The 14,310-nt window shown below is 34.3% G+C and overlaps 3 protein-coding genes across 6 annotated transcripts; 2 read left to right on the top strand and 1 right to left on the bottom strand.

Moving 5' to 3' along the window:
• Nucleotides 1–224: 224 nt before the first annotated feature.
• On the top strand, nucleotides 225–3,949 carry LOC18039956 (beta-catenin-like protein 1). Of its 3 annotated transcripts, XM_024182051.1 has the most exons (9): nucleotides 225–424; nucleotides 501–1,603; nucleotides 1,756–1,840; nucleotides 2,135–2,231; nucleotides 2,484–2,547; nucleotides 2,631–2,687; nucleotides 3,140–3,177; nucleotides 3,274–3,355; nucleotides 3,729–3,949. In XM_024182051.1, the coding sequence occupies exons 2-9, from the start codon at nucleotides 551–553 to the stop codon at nucleotides 3,819–3,821; spliced, it is 1,569 nt and encodes a 522-aa protein (XP_024037819.1). In that variant the 5' UTR covers nucleotides 225–424; nucleotides 501–550; the 3' UTR covers nucleotides 3,822–3,949. The 3 variants fall into 3 exon arrangements, 2 of the variants coding, with proteins under 2 accessions (XP_024037819.1, XP_006430353.1); XM_006430290.2 differs by lacking the exon at nucleotides 225–424 and having other exon boundaries at nucleotides 442–1,603; XR_002904888.1 differs by lacking the exons at nucleotides 225–424; nucleotides 3,140–3,177; nucleotides 3,274–3,355; nucleotides 3,729–3,949 and having other exon boundaries at nucleotides 441–1,603; nucleotides 2,346–2,547; nucleotides 2,631–2,666.
• Nucleotides 3,950–4,757: 808 nt separating this feature from the next.
• LOC18039895 (microsomal glutathione S-transferase 3) lies at nucleotides 4,758–7,428 on the bottom strand. Its single transcript, XM_006430291.2, has 4 exons — nucleotides 7,179–7,428; nucleotides 7,011–7,086; nucleotides 6,728–6,900; nucleotides 4,758–5,155 (listed from the first exon to the last, which is right to left on the bottom strand). Exons 1-4 carry the CDS (start codon nucleotides 7,316–7,318, stop codon nucleotides 5,080–5,082), a joined length of 465 nt encoding a protein of 154 aa, XP_006430354.1. The 5' UTR covers nucleotides 7,319–7,428; the 3' UTR covers nucleotides 4,758–5,079.
• Nucleotides 7,429–11,158: 3,730 nt separating this feature from the next.
• On the top strand, nucleotides 11,159–14,030 carry LOC18039896 (protein DJ-1 homolog D). 2 transcript variants are annotated; one of them, XM_024182432.1, is made up of 5 exons: nucleotides 11,159–11,404; nucleotides 11,491–11,607; nucleotides 11,749–12,192; nucleotides 12,808–13,170; nucleotides 13,535–14,030. In XM_024182432.1, the coding sequence occupies exons 1-5, from the start codon at nucleotides 11,336–11,338 to the stop codon at nucleotides 13,721–13,723; spliced, it is 1,182 nt and encodes a 393-aa protein (XP_024038200.1). In that variant the 5' UTR covers nucleotides 11,159–11,335; the 3' UTR covers nucleotides 13,724–14,030. The 2 variants fall into 2 exon arrangements, with proteins under 2 accessions (XP_024038200.1, XP_024038201.1); XM_024182433.1 differs by having other exon boundaries at nucleotides 11,160–11,404; nucleotides 11,752–12,192; nucleotides 13,535–14,029.
• The last annotated feature ends 280 nt before the right edge of the window (nucleotides 14,031–14,310 follow it).

Raw genomic sequence — 14,310 nt, forward strand, 5'->3', positions numbered from 1 at the left:
TAGAATCAATTTTCTTGTCTTGGACCATTATTATCATTTAACACTAATGGAGTTTTTTTCAAAAGGGATTATAAATTCTTAAGATTTATTGTATTAATTGTTTCAAAGATAAGATTTGAATAATGTTTGATTTAGAGAAAGATGAAAGAAACATAAATAAAAAAAAAAAAAAATTGCTCTCTCCCTCTTTATCTACCCACTCTCCCTCTTCCCTTTTTTCTTCTTTATTTCTCTCATCATCTTTATCCGCACATAACATTTTTTATTTTAATTGGTTCGTGTATTCTTATTTCTCTCTGGATTTCGAAGAAACCATCGGATTCTACTTTTTTAAATAGATCCCCACATGTCATCGATCATTGCTTTGCTGGCCAACCTAGAGAGCTATTGAAAGGGTTTACATACCTATTCCCAAAACATTAAGGTATAACGTGTATTAAAGTAACCTTAGGGTATAAATGTTATTTTGTATTTTAATTTGCTGGTTCTCCACTCTCCAGAAGCAGAGAACCTGCTGTTTCGTGAGTACTGTGTGGCAGAGGGTTTAGAAATGGAAAGCGGCGGCAAACGGAGACGAACCGACGCCGTTCTATCGAACGGCAACGACAAGATCGACCCTTCTCTTCTAGAAGCCCTCGAGAAATCGCAATCAAGCGTGGAAGCACTCGACCTACGCACCGTGAAGAAGCTGGTGCTATCCTTCGAGCGACGTCTCAAAGAAAACATAGAGGCGCGTCTCAAATACCCCGACCAGCCCGAGAAATTCGCCGACACCGAAGTCGACCTACACGAGGAACTCGAGAAGCTCAAAGTCCTCGCCGGTGGGCCCGAGCTATACCCCGACGTCGTGAATCTGAACGTCATCCCTTCCATCCTCGGCCTCCTCTCGCACGACAACACCGACATTGCAATCGATGTCGTCCACTTGTTGCAAGACCTGACCGACGAGGACGTGCTGGAGGATAACGACGAACCCGCCCGCGTGCTGGTCGACGCCTTGATCGAGAACAACGTCTTAGAATTATTGGTTCAGAATATACAGAGGCTATCGGATGCTGATTCGGACCCGGATGAGATGGCGGCTGTGTATAACACTCTGGCTACGATTGAGAATTTGATTGAGGTTAAACCCTCGGTTGCAGAACTGGTTTGTGAGAGGACGAAGTTGCTGAGGTGGTTATTAGGGAAGATTAAGGTGAGGGAATTTGATAGCAACAAGCAGTATGCGTCAGAGATTTTGGCGATTTTGTTGCAGAATAGCACGGCGAATCAGAAGAGGTTGGGGCAGATGAACGGTGTGGATGTGCTTCTTCAGGCTGTGGCAATGTACAAGTCGAAGGATCCTAAGACTTCCGATGAGGAGGAGATGTTGGAGAATCTTTTTGACAGCTTGTGTTGTGTGTTGATGCCTTTGGAGAATAAGGAGAGGTTTGTAAAGGCCGAAGGTGTTGAGTTGATGATTATTATTATGAAGCAGAAGAAATCTGCTTATGCTTCTGCTATCAGGGCACTTGATTTTGCCATGACCAAGTATCCACCTGCTTGTGAACGATTTGTTGATGTTTTGGGCTTGAAGACCGCCTTTGCTGCTTTTATGGGTAAGGCAAGTTCTTTATTGCCCTTTCCACCCTCCGCTGTCTCTGTTTGTTGTCTCAGTTTCATTTGAGTAGTCTTTTCCGTTGCATTGTGAATAAGGGTGTAAACATTACTGTTGAATGTTTAACATTAACATGATTTTGGCATTATGTTGCTTAGATTCCTGTGAACAAGAAGAACAAGAAAGAGCGGTACCAAGAGGAGTTAGAAGAGCGCCTTGTGTCCCTAATTGCATCATTATTTGGTAAGCAGGCAAGTGAAACACCTCAAGCGTTTTCATTTCGGGGTATTTGTCATGTGAGGGACAAGGGACATTATTTTCAAGAGTTTATATGTTTAACAGTCTGGTATAGTGATATTCAGCTGGCCCAAATCTGTTTACTGATTAATACATTCTTGTGAGGAGATAAGATTTATGTCTATTGAATTTGCATGGTCTTTTGATTGTAAACATTTTATTTGTATACATGTGATATTGCTGTGTGATTTCTCATCATAATGGTTGATGCAATTTAATGGCACGGTGCTACAATTACAGGTGGAATTTTGAGGGGCTCTCGAAGAGAAAGATTGCTAAGTAAATTCGTAGAAAATGAATGTGAGAAGATTGACCGTCTCATGGAGCTGTATATGAGGTAAGTTTAATTCATTTGTCATCCAGCCTATTGATCAGTTCGTTTCCGTGTTTTTCTCTTAAAAATTACATGTCACAACTCACAAAAAGGGCACTGCTTTATTTTTGTTTGAAGAGTAAATGCGCCACTACTACGTGCCTTTCTTTTCTTTCTGCACTGAGATCAACAAATCATAAATAGGTTTTTGGCGGGCAGGTTGGTATATGGTTCACAAATTGTATTTGCTTCTGATGTAATTAAGTCATGATCCAGGTATTCTGATAGAGTTAGAGCAGAGACTGATCGACTGAATGAGCTTGAACTTGATGATCTAGAGGTATTTTTTTAATGAATCTTGTAGTCTTTGTACTTTACTTTCATATTGAAATTACTTATGCAGCATTTCTTTTTGTTTTGTAGATGGATGAAGAAGAAAAGTACAATCGGAAGCTAGAATCTGGACTATACACTCTTCAGGTTTGGATTGTCATGTGAATTCCTTGTCAATTATATCAGTCAAATCTGGTATTGGATGGACTAGCACAAGTTAATAGTTACACATATTGCAGTTGCAATTGGTAGCTATTACCAGATAGATCTTATTAATGGTGCGACAAGATATTATTTTTTATCTTTTAGGAAACTGTTAGTATAGGCAAATGGCTAGCTAACTTGTGTTGTTGTAGAAACTTGTAAAATCCACCACAATAACCCCATTAGAACCTAAGGAAGTCATATCTAAAGTAATCACACTTTCAGCTTCTTCAGTGAATTTAGTGCTGTTGGAGTAGTTCCTTAATAGATGGTTTGGCATATATTTGAGGTTGTCCTTTTTTTTTGGGGGTTAATCAAATCAGAAGTACATGATTTTCTAAAGCTTTGTGCTTTCAATCATCAGTGGTATTAATTCTTTGTGTGTGAACCTGCAGTTAATTGCTGTTATTCTGGGTCATCTCTGGTGCTCTGAGTAAGTATAAGTTAAATTTAAAATTTACTCATATCTCTTCATTGAAGGAGCTTCATGTGTAGCCCAGGTCTTTTTTAATTTTTGAGTATTGTGCAGGCAACCTCAAATGAGAACAAGAATTGAGCTATTACTCAAGCAGCAGAAGCTTACAAAGAAGGACGTTAAAGATATACTTCAGGTACATGGGTTGTAACTGATGGATTTTCAGGTTACCATTTGTGGACACAGTAATTATTGTCACATTTCACCTCACAAGCTTGTCGTCGTACATGACCAAATGTATCGCAGCCTTTTGTTTTAAAAAAATATTTGTTCTTATTTCTAGAAAGAAGGTATAATACTTTAATAATGCTAAACATCTTGGTTCGTGAAAAAGCCAGTTTATCATATATCTACTCAATAATTCTTGACATTCATTTTGTGTGGTCAGATATGCTAAGCTCCTGACCTTTTTTAAAATTGTAGTGTGAGTTGTGTGCTTGATGTGCTTTAATCTGCAAATGTTAAGTTACACTTATCCTACTGCATATTCTTCCTATTGAAAATCGCAGGAATATCACGACAACATTGGTGACTTAGATGGACCGGAGGAGAAGGAGCGCGCACAAGCAAGGATTCAGAAATTCATATCAGCTTTTGGATGATCGTTCTAGCTGTGGAAAACTATGAGAATATGTATGGTTTAGGGTTTTGGAATTACGAATTTGTCAGTGGTGTTTTTACCGCTGTAGAGCCTTAAATAAATATGCTGGTAAAAGCAATTTCAAAGTGATCTTGATGTTTCTTTTAAGTTCTCATCCAAACAAAAGTGATATAGATTATGTAGGAACTTTGCATGTCCTTCTTGTCGTCTGAAGATAGATATTCATTTTGTTGATAATTGATGAAAAACACTTCGCAGTCTCTCCACCCCTCTGGTCCGAATAAAAGTTTATTGACGATGGGCAGGCGAGGTGACTAATTAAGTAGCTAATCAGTTCGATCTAAGATCTTACTTTTAATTTCACAGGTTTTTTTTTTTCTTGTTTTGAATTATGTTACATATGGACAACCGCGATCTGGCATGAATCTGCCCTTTTCATTACAGTCGGTTCTAAAAAACTTTCTTAACTATCAAAACGAAAACAAAGAATAAGGAAATTGGTAAATATCAAGAAGGTAGGGAGAATGATGAGAGAGGTGTGTTTCTATAAACTTTTTTATTTTTTAAAATATTAAAGGCTGGGAGATAGTGGGTTGCTGCTGTTTCTCTCATCTTTCTCGCAGCCTTCTCTATGTTTAGTAGCACTTCGAGGAACATCGATTGTAATGAATAGAAACAGAAAGAAATATTTGCCCATACATACTCTTTCGCAATTGTTTGTTGATTCGCTTTCGGCAAAAGTAAATCGTTATATTTATTCTAGAAAGTTGATAAATACAAAAACAAAATTTCCAATAAATAGTTCATTTTCATGTTTCAATCAACCCAGAAAAGTTTCCTGAATTATTTCAGAGGATGGGATGCACCTAATATTGTAAATGAATGCATAAACACAATACATAAAAGCAATAAATATCATTATTGTCATCCAACTTCAGAAGGTAAAATCCTCAAAACATTTTATTTCAAAAAATGAAATCCTCAGACAATTAGTCGCTTCAAAACAAAGTACGATGTACTTCCAAACTACACGTTATGTAATGACAATAAGCTCTAATGACAACAGTGTCAACTATGAGCTTATGCTTGCGCCATGCAGCAAAGTGATTAGAGTATGTCAACGGACTTTGACAAAATTTCAGCATGTAGTTTTGCTACCAACACAAAAACATAAAACTGCTACCAGAGAAATAGAGAATAAAAAAGATGGATAGAGGGAAAGCGAGTCCCATGCAAAAGAAAGGATGAACTACAAGTGTTTATCCTCGAAGCTGATTGATCCCAAATGAAATTGTGCAAACCATAAGTCCAAGCAAAGCCAAGAATCCATATTTCCTGCACATGAATTATTAAAAAATGAAATTAAATGCATAAATAAATCATCAAAATTAACTAAGATTGTTGCACTAAACTTAATAAATACATCAAGGATTCACTTTAGTACAAAGAAGAAAATGCACTCGGAGAAATAAAACCATGATGAGACATCATTCTGTCACGACATGATTTTGGTAAAATATTCCGACGTAGTACTTACAATAGATTATAGATCAAGTTTACATGGAACCCAAGGGTTAGGTGGGGGGGGTGGCTCATGGAATTTAAGCATTGAAAATAGAGGTTTCAAGTTTGTAAGCTCTTCCTTTTTTTCAAAAAAAAAAAATCAAGTTTGTAAGTTCAGGGCTAAATGATAAACGTACTTAATTTTAACATTTTAGGAACTCTAAGTTGCATTAAATTAATTCACAATAACTCCATCCTTTTTCTCCAAGGTAGATTTAGATAAATCTCCCTCGTGCTCATTATTATAGAATTTCTATGCTTGTAATTCCAAAATGTAACCTACAAGGAATAAAGGTGAGCATAAGGAAAGGACCTTTTTCTTCTCTACAAATTAAGTATTATCAAGACATACTTTGCAACAATAATGTAACCAGCAAACCCAACAACGAAACTGGTAAGCTAATAGTGTGTACAGTGATGATTGATGCTACTTTTCAAAGTGGTGACTGGTGGTATATTTTCAACAAGGAAATTCTGATGTGTGACCTATCACAAAGCAAGTAAAGGAGTAATCTAGTGAGGGTTATTCACCCAGCCAAACAAACAGAATTTTGTTGACAAGCTATCATCTTGGATTGCTAATGAAGCTAACTCACGCAAATAGTGTTTGTGACTAGGGAATAAATGTCTCAAAGGAATTTGATCTAAATGATCTCAATGAAAAGTTTATACCGATTAGTAATCCGAAGTCAATAAGACCTTATACTATCCAAGCAATTTAGAAACTTTATACCTTCTTGACTTGTGACCAAGATATGTTTCACTAGAAAACTATGACTTGGCACTTAACCTTTCTCTAGTGACTAATATTTCTATTTTCAGCCCACCTATGAAATTCAATCCAAGACTTGGATTAAAATGCTAACTTCAAATAGCCTACTAATCAAACTATGGGTTTCCATGGTCAAGGGCCCGCAACAGTTGACATGTTAAAAAAAAAAAAACAAGTAGCACCCAAAAAATTTTGCCAGTTGAACCAACAAGCAATCACAAGTCATGATTGAACCTGAGGAAAAAAGGGATTTCTTATATTAGTAGTTTTCTTTGAAAGAGATGGTACAATATATGTCCTCTCACTTAAAGCTCGTGAAAATAAAATTTCCCATCGCCTGGAGTCATTTGATGTTTAACTTCCAAAACTTCATATTGGACACATGTATGCACAGATGCAGAAAAACAGAGAGATAAATTCGAAATTTTCCATTGTTGTCACAAAGAGATTATCATTATACGTATGCACAAGCATGCAAGCGAACTGATAAATAATAACCAAAACTTTGCTATTCAATTTATCCTAAATTTCTAATACTGAACAAACGGAAAAGGAAAGGAAAGGTTACAAACCCAATAGCGAGGCGTTTCTGAGGATCGCCAGTAGCATAGCCTTTGAAGTAGAAAAAACGAGTGACAGTGAAAAGGGATCCGAGTACGGCACAAACACATGGATGCTTTAGCCCTCCGACTATCATCAACATGAAAAACACCGGCATAAGTTCCAAAGAGTTCTGATGCCCTCTCTGCAACAGCAACACACACCCACCAAACAAATTAATTCAAATCACAATTCTTTGGGGAAAAAAAAAAGAGAAAAAGAAATAGATCCACCAAAATTGAAAGAAAAGTTGACCTGAACGCAGTTAAAGAGCTTAGCTTCTTTGTTCTCAGATTCTACAGCGTAGAGGGTAGGATAGGGCACCTTATACCTGTCCACGGAAGAAATAGGAATTAGTTTCATTTCTGAACAAAAAATTGTAAATATAGTTAAAAAATAATTTTTAAAAAAGAAAGAAAGTACTTCTTGCGGGCAGCTCCGACTTGAAAACCCATCCAGAAATTGAGAAAGCAGTAGAAAACAAGAACAAGAGCCACATATCCGTATTCTGTTGGTAGAAATTGAGTTGCAGCCGCCACAGTCGAGTCGATCGATGAAAACATCTCACCCAAGAGACAACGTTGACCAACTAACGATATGAAATAGGAATTGCAGGAACTGATCTCTTTCTTTCTTTCTTTCTTTCTTTGTTTCTCTTTTAAAAATTAAAATGAAACTACTGGTCAAAATACAACTTTTGGTCTAGTCAATATGTGTGGATTACTATTTGTTTTTAGGGACTTTGCTAGCCTACAGAATCTGTAAGCTGCAGACTGCAGCATCAGCCGTTGGATGTAGTTGGATGTGGAGTGAGAAATTAAACAATAAAAAAATGGGATGGTGGGAGATGTTGGTTACAGAGGCTGCCTGTTTTTAGTCGTCTATCTTTTAAAACCAAAGGCGCCGCAACGCTACGTGTTCGTGTGAATGCATCCACACTGTTGTGGTTGAGTTTGAATTTTGAAAAGTTGAGGGCTTTTTTTTTTTCCCCTTGGAGCATGGGCGGCCGAAGGGCCTAGTTGTCCTGTTTCATGATCCTTCTTGGCTTCATTTGTGTGTGTTACATTTTTCTAGGAGACTAGGAATGACAATGCCACAAATATGAATTGAATTTATTTTGTTTTAAATTTAAATTTATAGTTGCTCTAAATTCATCATGAATTTTAAATTTTAATAATAAGAGAGTAATAATTTATTAGAAAGAAAATTAAAGAATAAAATTCATTGGTAACAATTAAATTATATAATTTGCATAAAAAATCTAATAAATATTGTAACTTCTACTTTTACACTAAAATAAATAAATAAGAAAGATAATAAAATATCCATCAAAAGTAATTGCAGAAATAAAATTATTGTAATATTCTAATGACTCCTTTATCATCCTGATATTCATGGCACATCATCATCATTTCTATATCATTAAATAATAATATATAAGTTAAATATGATTTATTATATTTAGTGCTTTATGATTCTTATTATGACCATATTTAACTAAATATATTATTAACATAATTATTTTATAGTTCATAGCCACTACTGATTAGTGATTATACAATATAAATAAGATTATGAGAAAATGATAGGAAAAAAAAAACTCAAATGTAGAGATTTTTCTAACAATTAAAGAATTGATCTAAGAATTCAAATGAAGTAGAGAAGCAAAGTAGACTAAAAAGGAAGAAAGAGGCTGAATTGTAGAGTGAAAAACTTAAAAAATTAGGGCTGGCTGTCCTAATTTTATTTTACAATTAATAAATTTTTGTCTTATTATCATTTAAATACCTTTAAGTTTTAAGATTCTTAAATACATGCTTAATGTCACTAATATACTATTAATAAATTTTATTGTCATTTATAATTACATAATTGTTAAGAAATTTTAAAAAATTAAATTTTAATGGTGAGTGAATATGGATATGGATTTAGATATTAAAATCAATTCATACTTACTCTAAATCCATCTTAGATTCACGCATCAATATCCAAATCCAATCCAAATCTTTTTTAATTCAACCCAAATCCGATCCGATTAGATTTAAATCACGTAAATCTTTGGTCAGATTCAATCCATTGCCATCCCAACATTTTTCATGCATTACAACGAAAGATAAAATAGTAATGGCAAAATGGCCGCAATTGAAGACTCTGGAAGTTAGGAAATCATTTCGCATCAAGCATAGGCTTTTGTTTAGCCGGCAAAAACATCAAGCATAGGCTTTTGCACCCATTTTTGGCTTAATTTGCATAAATATCCTTCAATACGACTGAATTGATAAAAGTAATTTCATTTACTAATTTTCTTTCTTAACCACGAGTAGTTCATTTTTTCTTTTTCCTTTTTCTGAATATTTTGCTAAAAGTAGTTGGAAATAACATTTCAGACGTAAAAATTATGAAATAATTTGATATGTTAAAAATATATAACATTTTTTGAATTGTCGATTCTATATGAATTAGGTGTTTGGCTCAATGAACATTTAAAGTTAGACATTTTATGTGTCGATAATTTTCCTAATATTGCAAAATTACTTTAAAACATTTATGTTTAATATGCTGATATATTAGTACTTAGGTAGGGATGGCAAAAATATCAAATCCGACTCGAATCCCCAAAGATCCGAATCCATAAAAATCCGGATATTATCGTAAGTTTTATGATTTTTGCATTGTGATCCTTACAAAGTACTGTAATATTTGTAAATATGTCCTTTATTATTTATTATTATTAGTAGTAGTAATAATAATAATAATAATAATATTATTATTATTATTATTAGTAGTAGTAGTAATAATAATAATAATATTATTATTATTATTATGATTAATAATAATTTTTAACAATAATAATCACAATAATTTAAAATAAAAATAATAATTATGACAGTAGTTAATTAAGAATATTTTAGTAATTTGTCACAATATAATTCATTCTGATTCTGATTTCAAGACAAAGTAAACACACCAATGGCAATACAACTCATTTCAATTTTAATTTTATAGCTGAAATAAACAATTTATTCTAATTCTATTTCCTCATTCTAATTTCAGCCCATGTTGATTCTCATTTAGTAAACACATCATAATAATAAATGAAGTCAAAGGGACCAATAAAGCCGGGATCACAAAAAAGAGCAAAGTAGTGTCTGTTTGTATATCACTCACTATATTGGCATATCTCTACTAGGCCTCCATGTTTCAGCCATAAAACAATTATGTCACGCTAAAATTGGAATAATCCTAAAATGCCCACAAAAAAATAGGTCTAATAAAAAATTTAGGTCTATTCTTTAAAAAGAATGACTTGAATATTTATATGTTTAAAATTAGACAAGTCATTGCTAAAATGCTTGAAATATACTTTTATAAAGGATGACCTAAGTATTCAGAAAAATATTTCTAAATGAAATGACCAAAGGGCAAGTTTCTAACAAAACACTACAGGGGTGCTTTTACAAAGATTGACATAAATTCATTTTTTTTACAAAGAATTATCTAAGTTTATTTTTTTCAAAGAATGATCTACATATATTCTTTACAAAGAATGAGGTAGGTAGTTAGAAGATATTTTTACGTGAACAGCTCAAAGGACAATTTTTTGGAAAAAAACTAAAAGTGTCCATTCTCTATAAAAAATGACTTAGATATTTTGATCATATTCCTAAGTGAAATGCTCAAATGATGAATTTTTGAAAAAGTTGCTAAATGCGTGCTTTTACAAAGAATGACCTAATGACTTAGAAAATAGACTATGAAGTTTGATGTACAAAAATATTTGGAATTAAAAAAAATAATTACGATATGTTGAAGTAAACTTTGCATCAACGAGTGACAAAAAAAAAAAAAAAGAAGGATTTTTGTGCTTCGGGAATTGCTCTTTTAACCAATCACCATAATACATATATACACACTAGTGGTAAGTAATTAATGGATAAATATCTCTTACTTATATATATATTGAAATTTTCAAATTATCTCATCCCACCACGGACGGTAGCTCATATCCAATGATTCCAATGGTGAGTAGTGATTTTGTTTTTTTAATAATGAACAGTGACCATGAAAATACAATTTGTATCTCAACTACTATAGTATTCATCTATTAGATGATGGTTAAATAATTTTATAAGATATAAAATCTATCATCTAATATATATAAATAACATATAGTATTAAAACCGAAGTCCCTAACTTAATATTATTATTATTATTGCATAACTTATTATTATTTTTTACTATTATTATTTAGAGATCCTTTGCAATTGAAGGATCTGGAAACCATATCAGGTCGGGCATTTGTTTAGCTGGCAAAACATACAGATGGTGGATCATTACTTGCTAAGAGGCGCGTGACAAAAATATTCGTCTTTTTATCATTATTTTTTTCATTTGGCATTGCCCTTTCCAAAATGTCGAATTATCCTGACTGAAATTGGCTACTTCTGTAAATTCTTCCTAAATATAACCTATTTTTGTAAAAATGAAAACAAAATTCTAGGATAAGCTACTGGACTTGGCGACAAGCATAAAGCATCACAACGGCAGAGAGAGTGAGAGAGAGAGTGAATCCTCTGGAAATGGCAAACAGCAAAGGAGGCAAGAGGAGCGTGCTGCTACTATGCGGCGATTACATGGAAGACTACGAGGTTCCTTCTTTCTTCTCCTTCCTGCGTATTCTTTAGTTAATTAATTAATAAAATAAATATTGAATATTTTTGTTTATTTGTTTGAGGCGATGGTGCCTTTTCAAGCATTACTGGCTTTCGGAGTCTCAGTTGATGCCGCGTGTCCCGGAAAGAAATCCGGTGATGTTTGCCCCACTGCAGTTCATCAATCGACTGGTCATCAGGTCTCTGTTGCTCCTCTATTTTAAACTATATTCTGTTTTGCTCCTCTATCGGCTCATGATCAAGCATCAACATGGTTGCGTATACATCATCTCTTTGCTTTCAGTAACACTCCAGTGAAATTGCTTTTGTTATAATGCTAGCAGACATATTCCGAGACACGTGGTCACAATTTCGCACTCAATGCGACATTTGATGAAATTGACCCGAGCAAATATGATGGCTTGGTCATACCAGGAGGAAGAGCCCCAGAATATCTTGCTATGAATGATTCTGTGATTGACTTAGTGAGAAAATTCTCCAACTCGGGCAAAACAATTGCTTCTATTTGCCATGGGCAGTTAATATTGGCAGCTGCTGATGTGGTCAAAGGTCGAAAGTGTACAGCATATCCTCCTGTGAAACCTGTGCTTATTGCCGCTGGTGCTTCTTGGATTGAGCCAGAGACCATGGCAGCTTGTGTTGTTGATGGTAACATCATTACTGGGGCTACCTACGAGGGTCATCCTGAGTTCATTCGGCTTTTTCTTAAAGCACTGGGTGGCACCATAACTGGTTCTGATAAGAGAATTCTTTTTCTTTGTGGGGTAAGTTTTTGTTTTCAGAATCTCATGAATAAAAATATAGTGGCTTATCTATAGCCTCCAGCCATTTTGATATTGTTGTTGATATTTCACAAAGAAGTTAAGATTAATATGATGTGATATATAGTTCAGAATGTTATAGTTCTTTTCAAGAACTTAGCAAGTTCTTATTTCTGACAAGAAACCGTATGTGCAAATACATGCAAATTTGACACTTTTATTTCACCATAATCTATAGTTGTGAAGTCTCTTCACTTGCCACATTGAAGCATGTAACTTATATTTTGGTCAACTATTTTGCTTTACAAATCTGTATGTGCAACTTGTATATTTAGTTTTTTATTCTGTGTTTAATATATATTTTGAATGACCCTTTTTATACTTGCACAAATGTATTCATAACAGTAGTGAAAGGCCTATGCAGATGTTCATTTAAATATGCCTACTCAAGATGCAAATGGTTTGTCGAAGATAACACTGGTTTTAGAAATTTACTTTCTTAAAAATCCACTAAACTTTGATCTAAGTGGAGAAAGCTAACATAAGCATACATGAGAGAATTTTCTTTGCACTAAGATTTTGCTGAGCATAATTGATTCCGTTGTTCTGTTATTTCAGGATTACATGGAAGATTATGAGGTAGCTGTTCCTTTTCAGTCCCTTCAGGCACTAGAGTGCCATGTTGATGCTGTATGCCCCAAAAAAAAAGCTGGTGACTCCTGCCCCACTGCTGTTCATGATTTTGAAGGTGATCAAACTTACAGCGAGAAGCCAGGCCATAATTTCACCCTAACTGCGAACTTTGAAAGTGTTGATGTGTCAGGCTATGATGCTCTTGTTGTCCCTGGAGGTCGAGCACCAGAATATCTGGCACTAAATGAAAATGTAATTGCATTAGTGAAGGATTTTATGGAAGCAAAGAAACCAGTTGCATCCATTTGCCATGGCCAGCAGATTTTAGCTGCAGCTGGTGTTCTCAAGGTAGTGTTGTTAATATTGTTGTTTACAAAAAAAATTCTGTTGATTATTTTCATCTCTAAATTAACTGAAATTGTATTTTGTAGTTTACATTCAGTGTTTCAATTTTCAAACTGTGATGGTGTAGCAATTACATCATTTTATTTTTTGTGACAATCTATCTTAGAAAACATACAGCAAATGAAAATTGAATAAAATGTATGGGTTAAGGTGGGGGTAAAAGATAGCTCAAAAAATTAAGTATGCCATTTAAGTTGATGCTGTGTGTTCATTGTATTTCCACCTTCAATTTGTTGGCATATTCCAACTGTTCATGCACAATTATAAATTTACCATGTCATGATTATTGAACATGGTTGTGCAACAGGGAAAGAAATGTACCGCGTACCCTGCGGTGAAGCTTAACGTCCTCTTGGCAGGAGCTTCGTGGCTAGAACCTGATCCAATCAATCGCTGCTTTACTGATGGTAATTTGGTTAGCGGAGCTGCTTGGCCGGGCCACCCTGAGTTCATCTCTCAGTTGATGGCATTGCTCGGTATCCAGGTTCTCTTCTAGTTGTTTCAGTAGATGTTTGGTTACCGGAGCTGCTTGTCTTTACTGTTTTATCAGCTTGTTTGTTTGCATTTTTAACGAATGATAAAATAGTGTAAATTAAATGTTTCCGTTGACATGGATGTGGATATAAACTTCATGTGCTGTGAATGAGAAGCCTGTAAATCTGATGGGCACAAGCCTGTACTCAAGCTTTGCCATTATCTGGGTACAAAAGTTCCAGTGTGTCTGTGAATGAGAACACCTTTACTGGTTTTTATCATCATCTTTCAGGGTAAGGATAGTAGAAGGATACCACATTTTTCTATATTTTTATTACTTGATGAAAATTAAGTATTTCTTTAATTCTCTGTCATTGACCGATTATTTCGAGATAAAGAATTTTTTTTTTTTAAATGAAGTATAAATGCTTTTTTTATGTTACTTTTTTTTGGGATAAAAAACTGAAAATACATACCAACTCAGACTACACATCAAAATAATTCTTATTCGTTTGTTATGCGCACACTACTTAAATGCTTTGTCACAACATTTTAGAAGTAAATTTTACAGGAAAAAATTATCCCACCCTTTAAGACTTGCAGTGCTTC

This window comes from Citrus clementina, unplaced genomic scaffold (assembly GCF_000493195.1).
Source record: "Citrus clementina cultivar Clemenules unplaced genomic scaffold, Citrus_clementina_v1.0 scaffold_6, whole genome shotgun sequence".
Taxonomy (NCBI): Eukaryota; Viridiplantae; Streptophyta; class Magnoliopsida; order Sapindales; family Rutaceae; genus Citrus; species Citrus x clementina.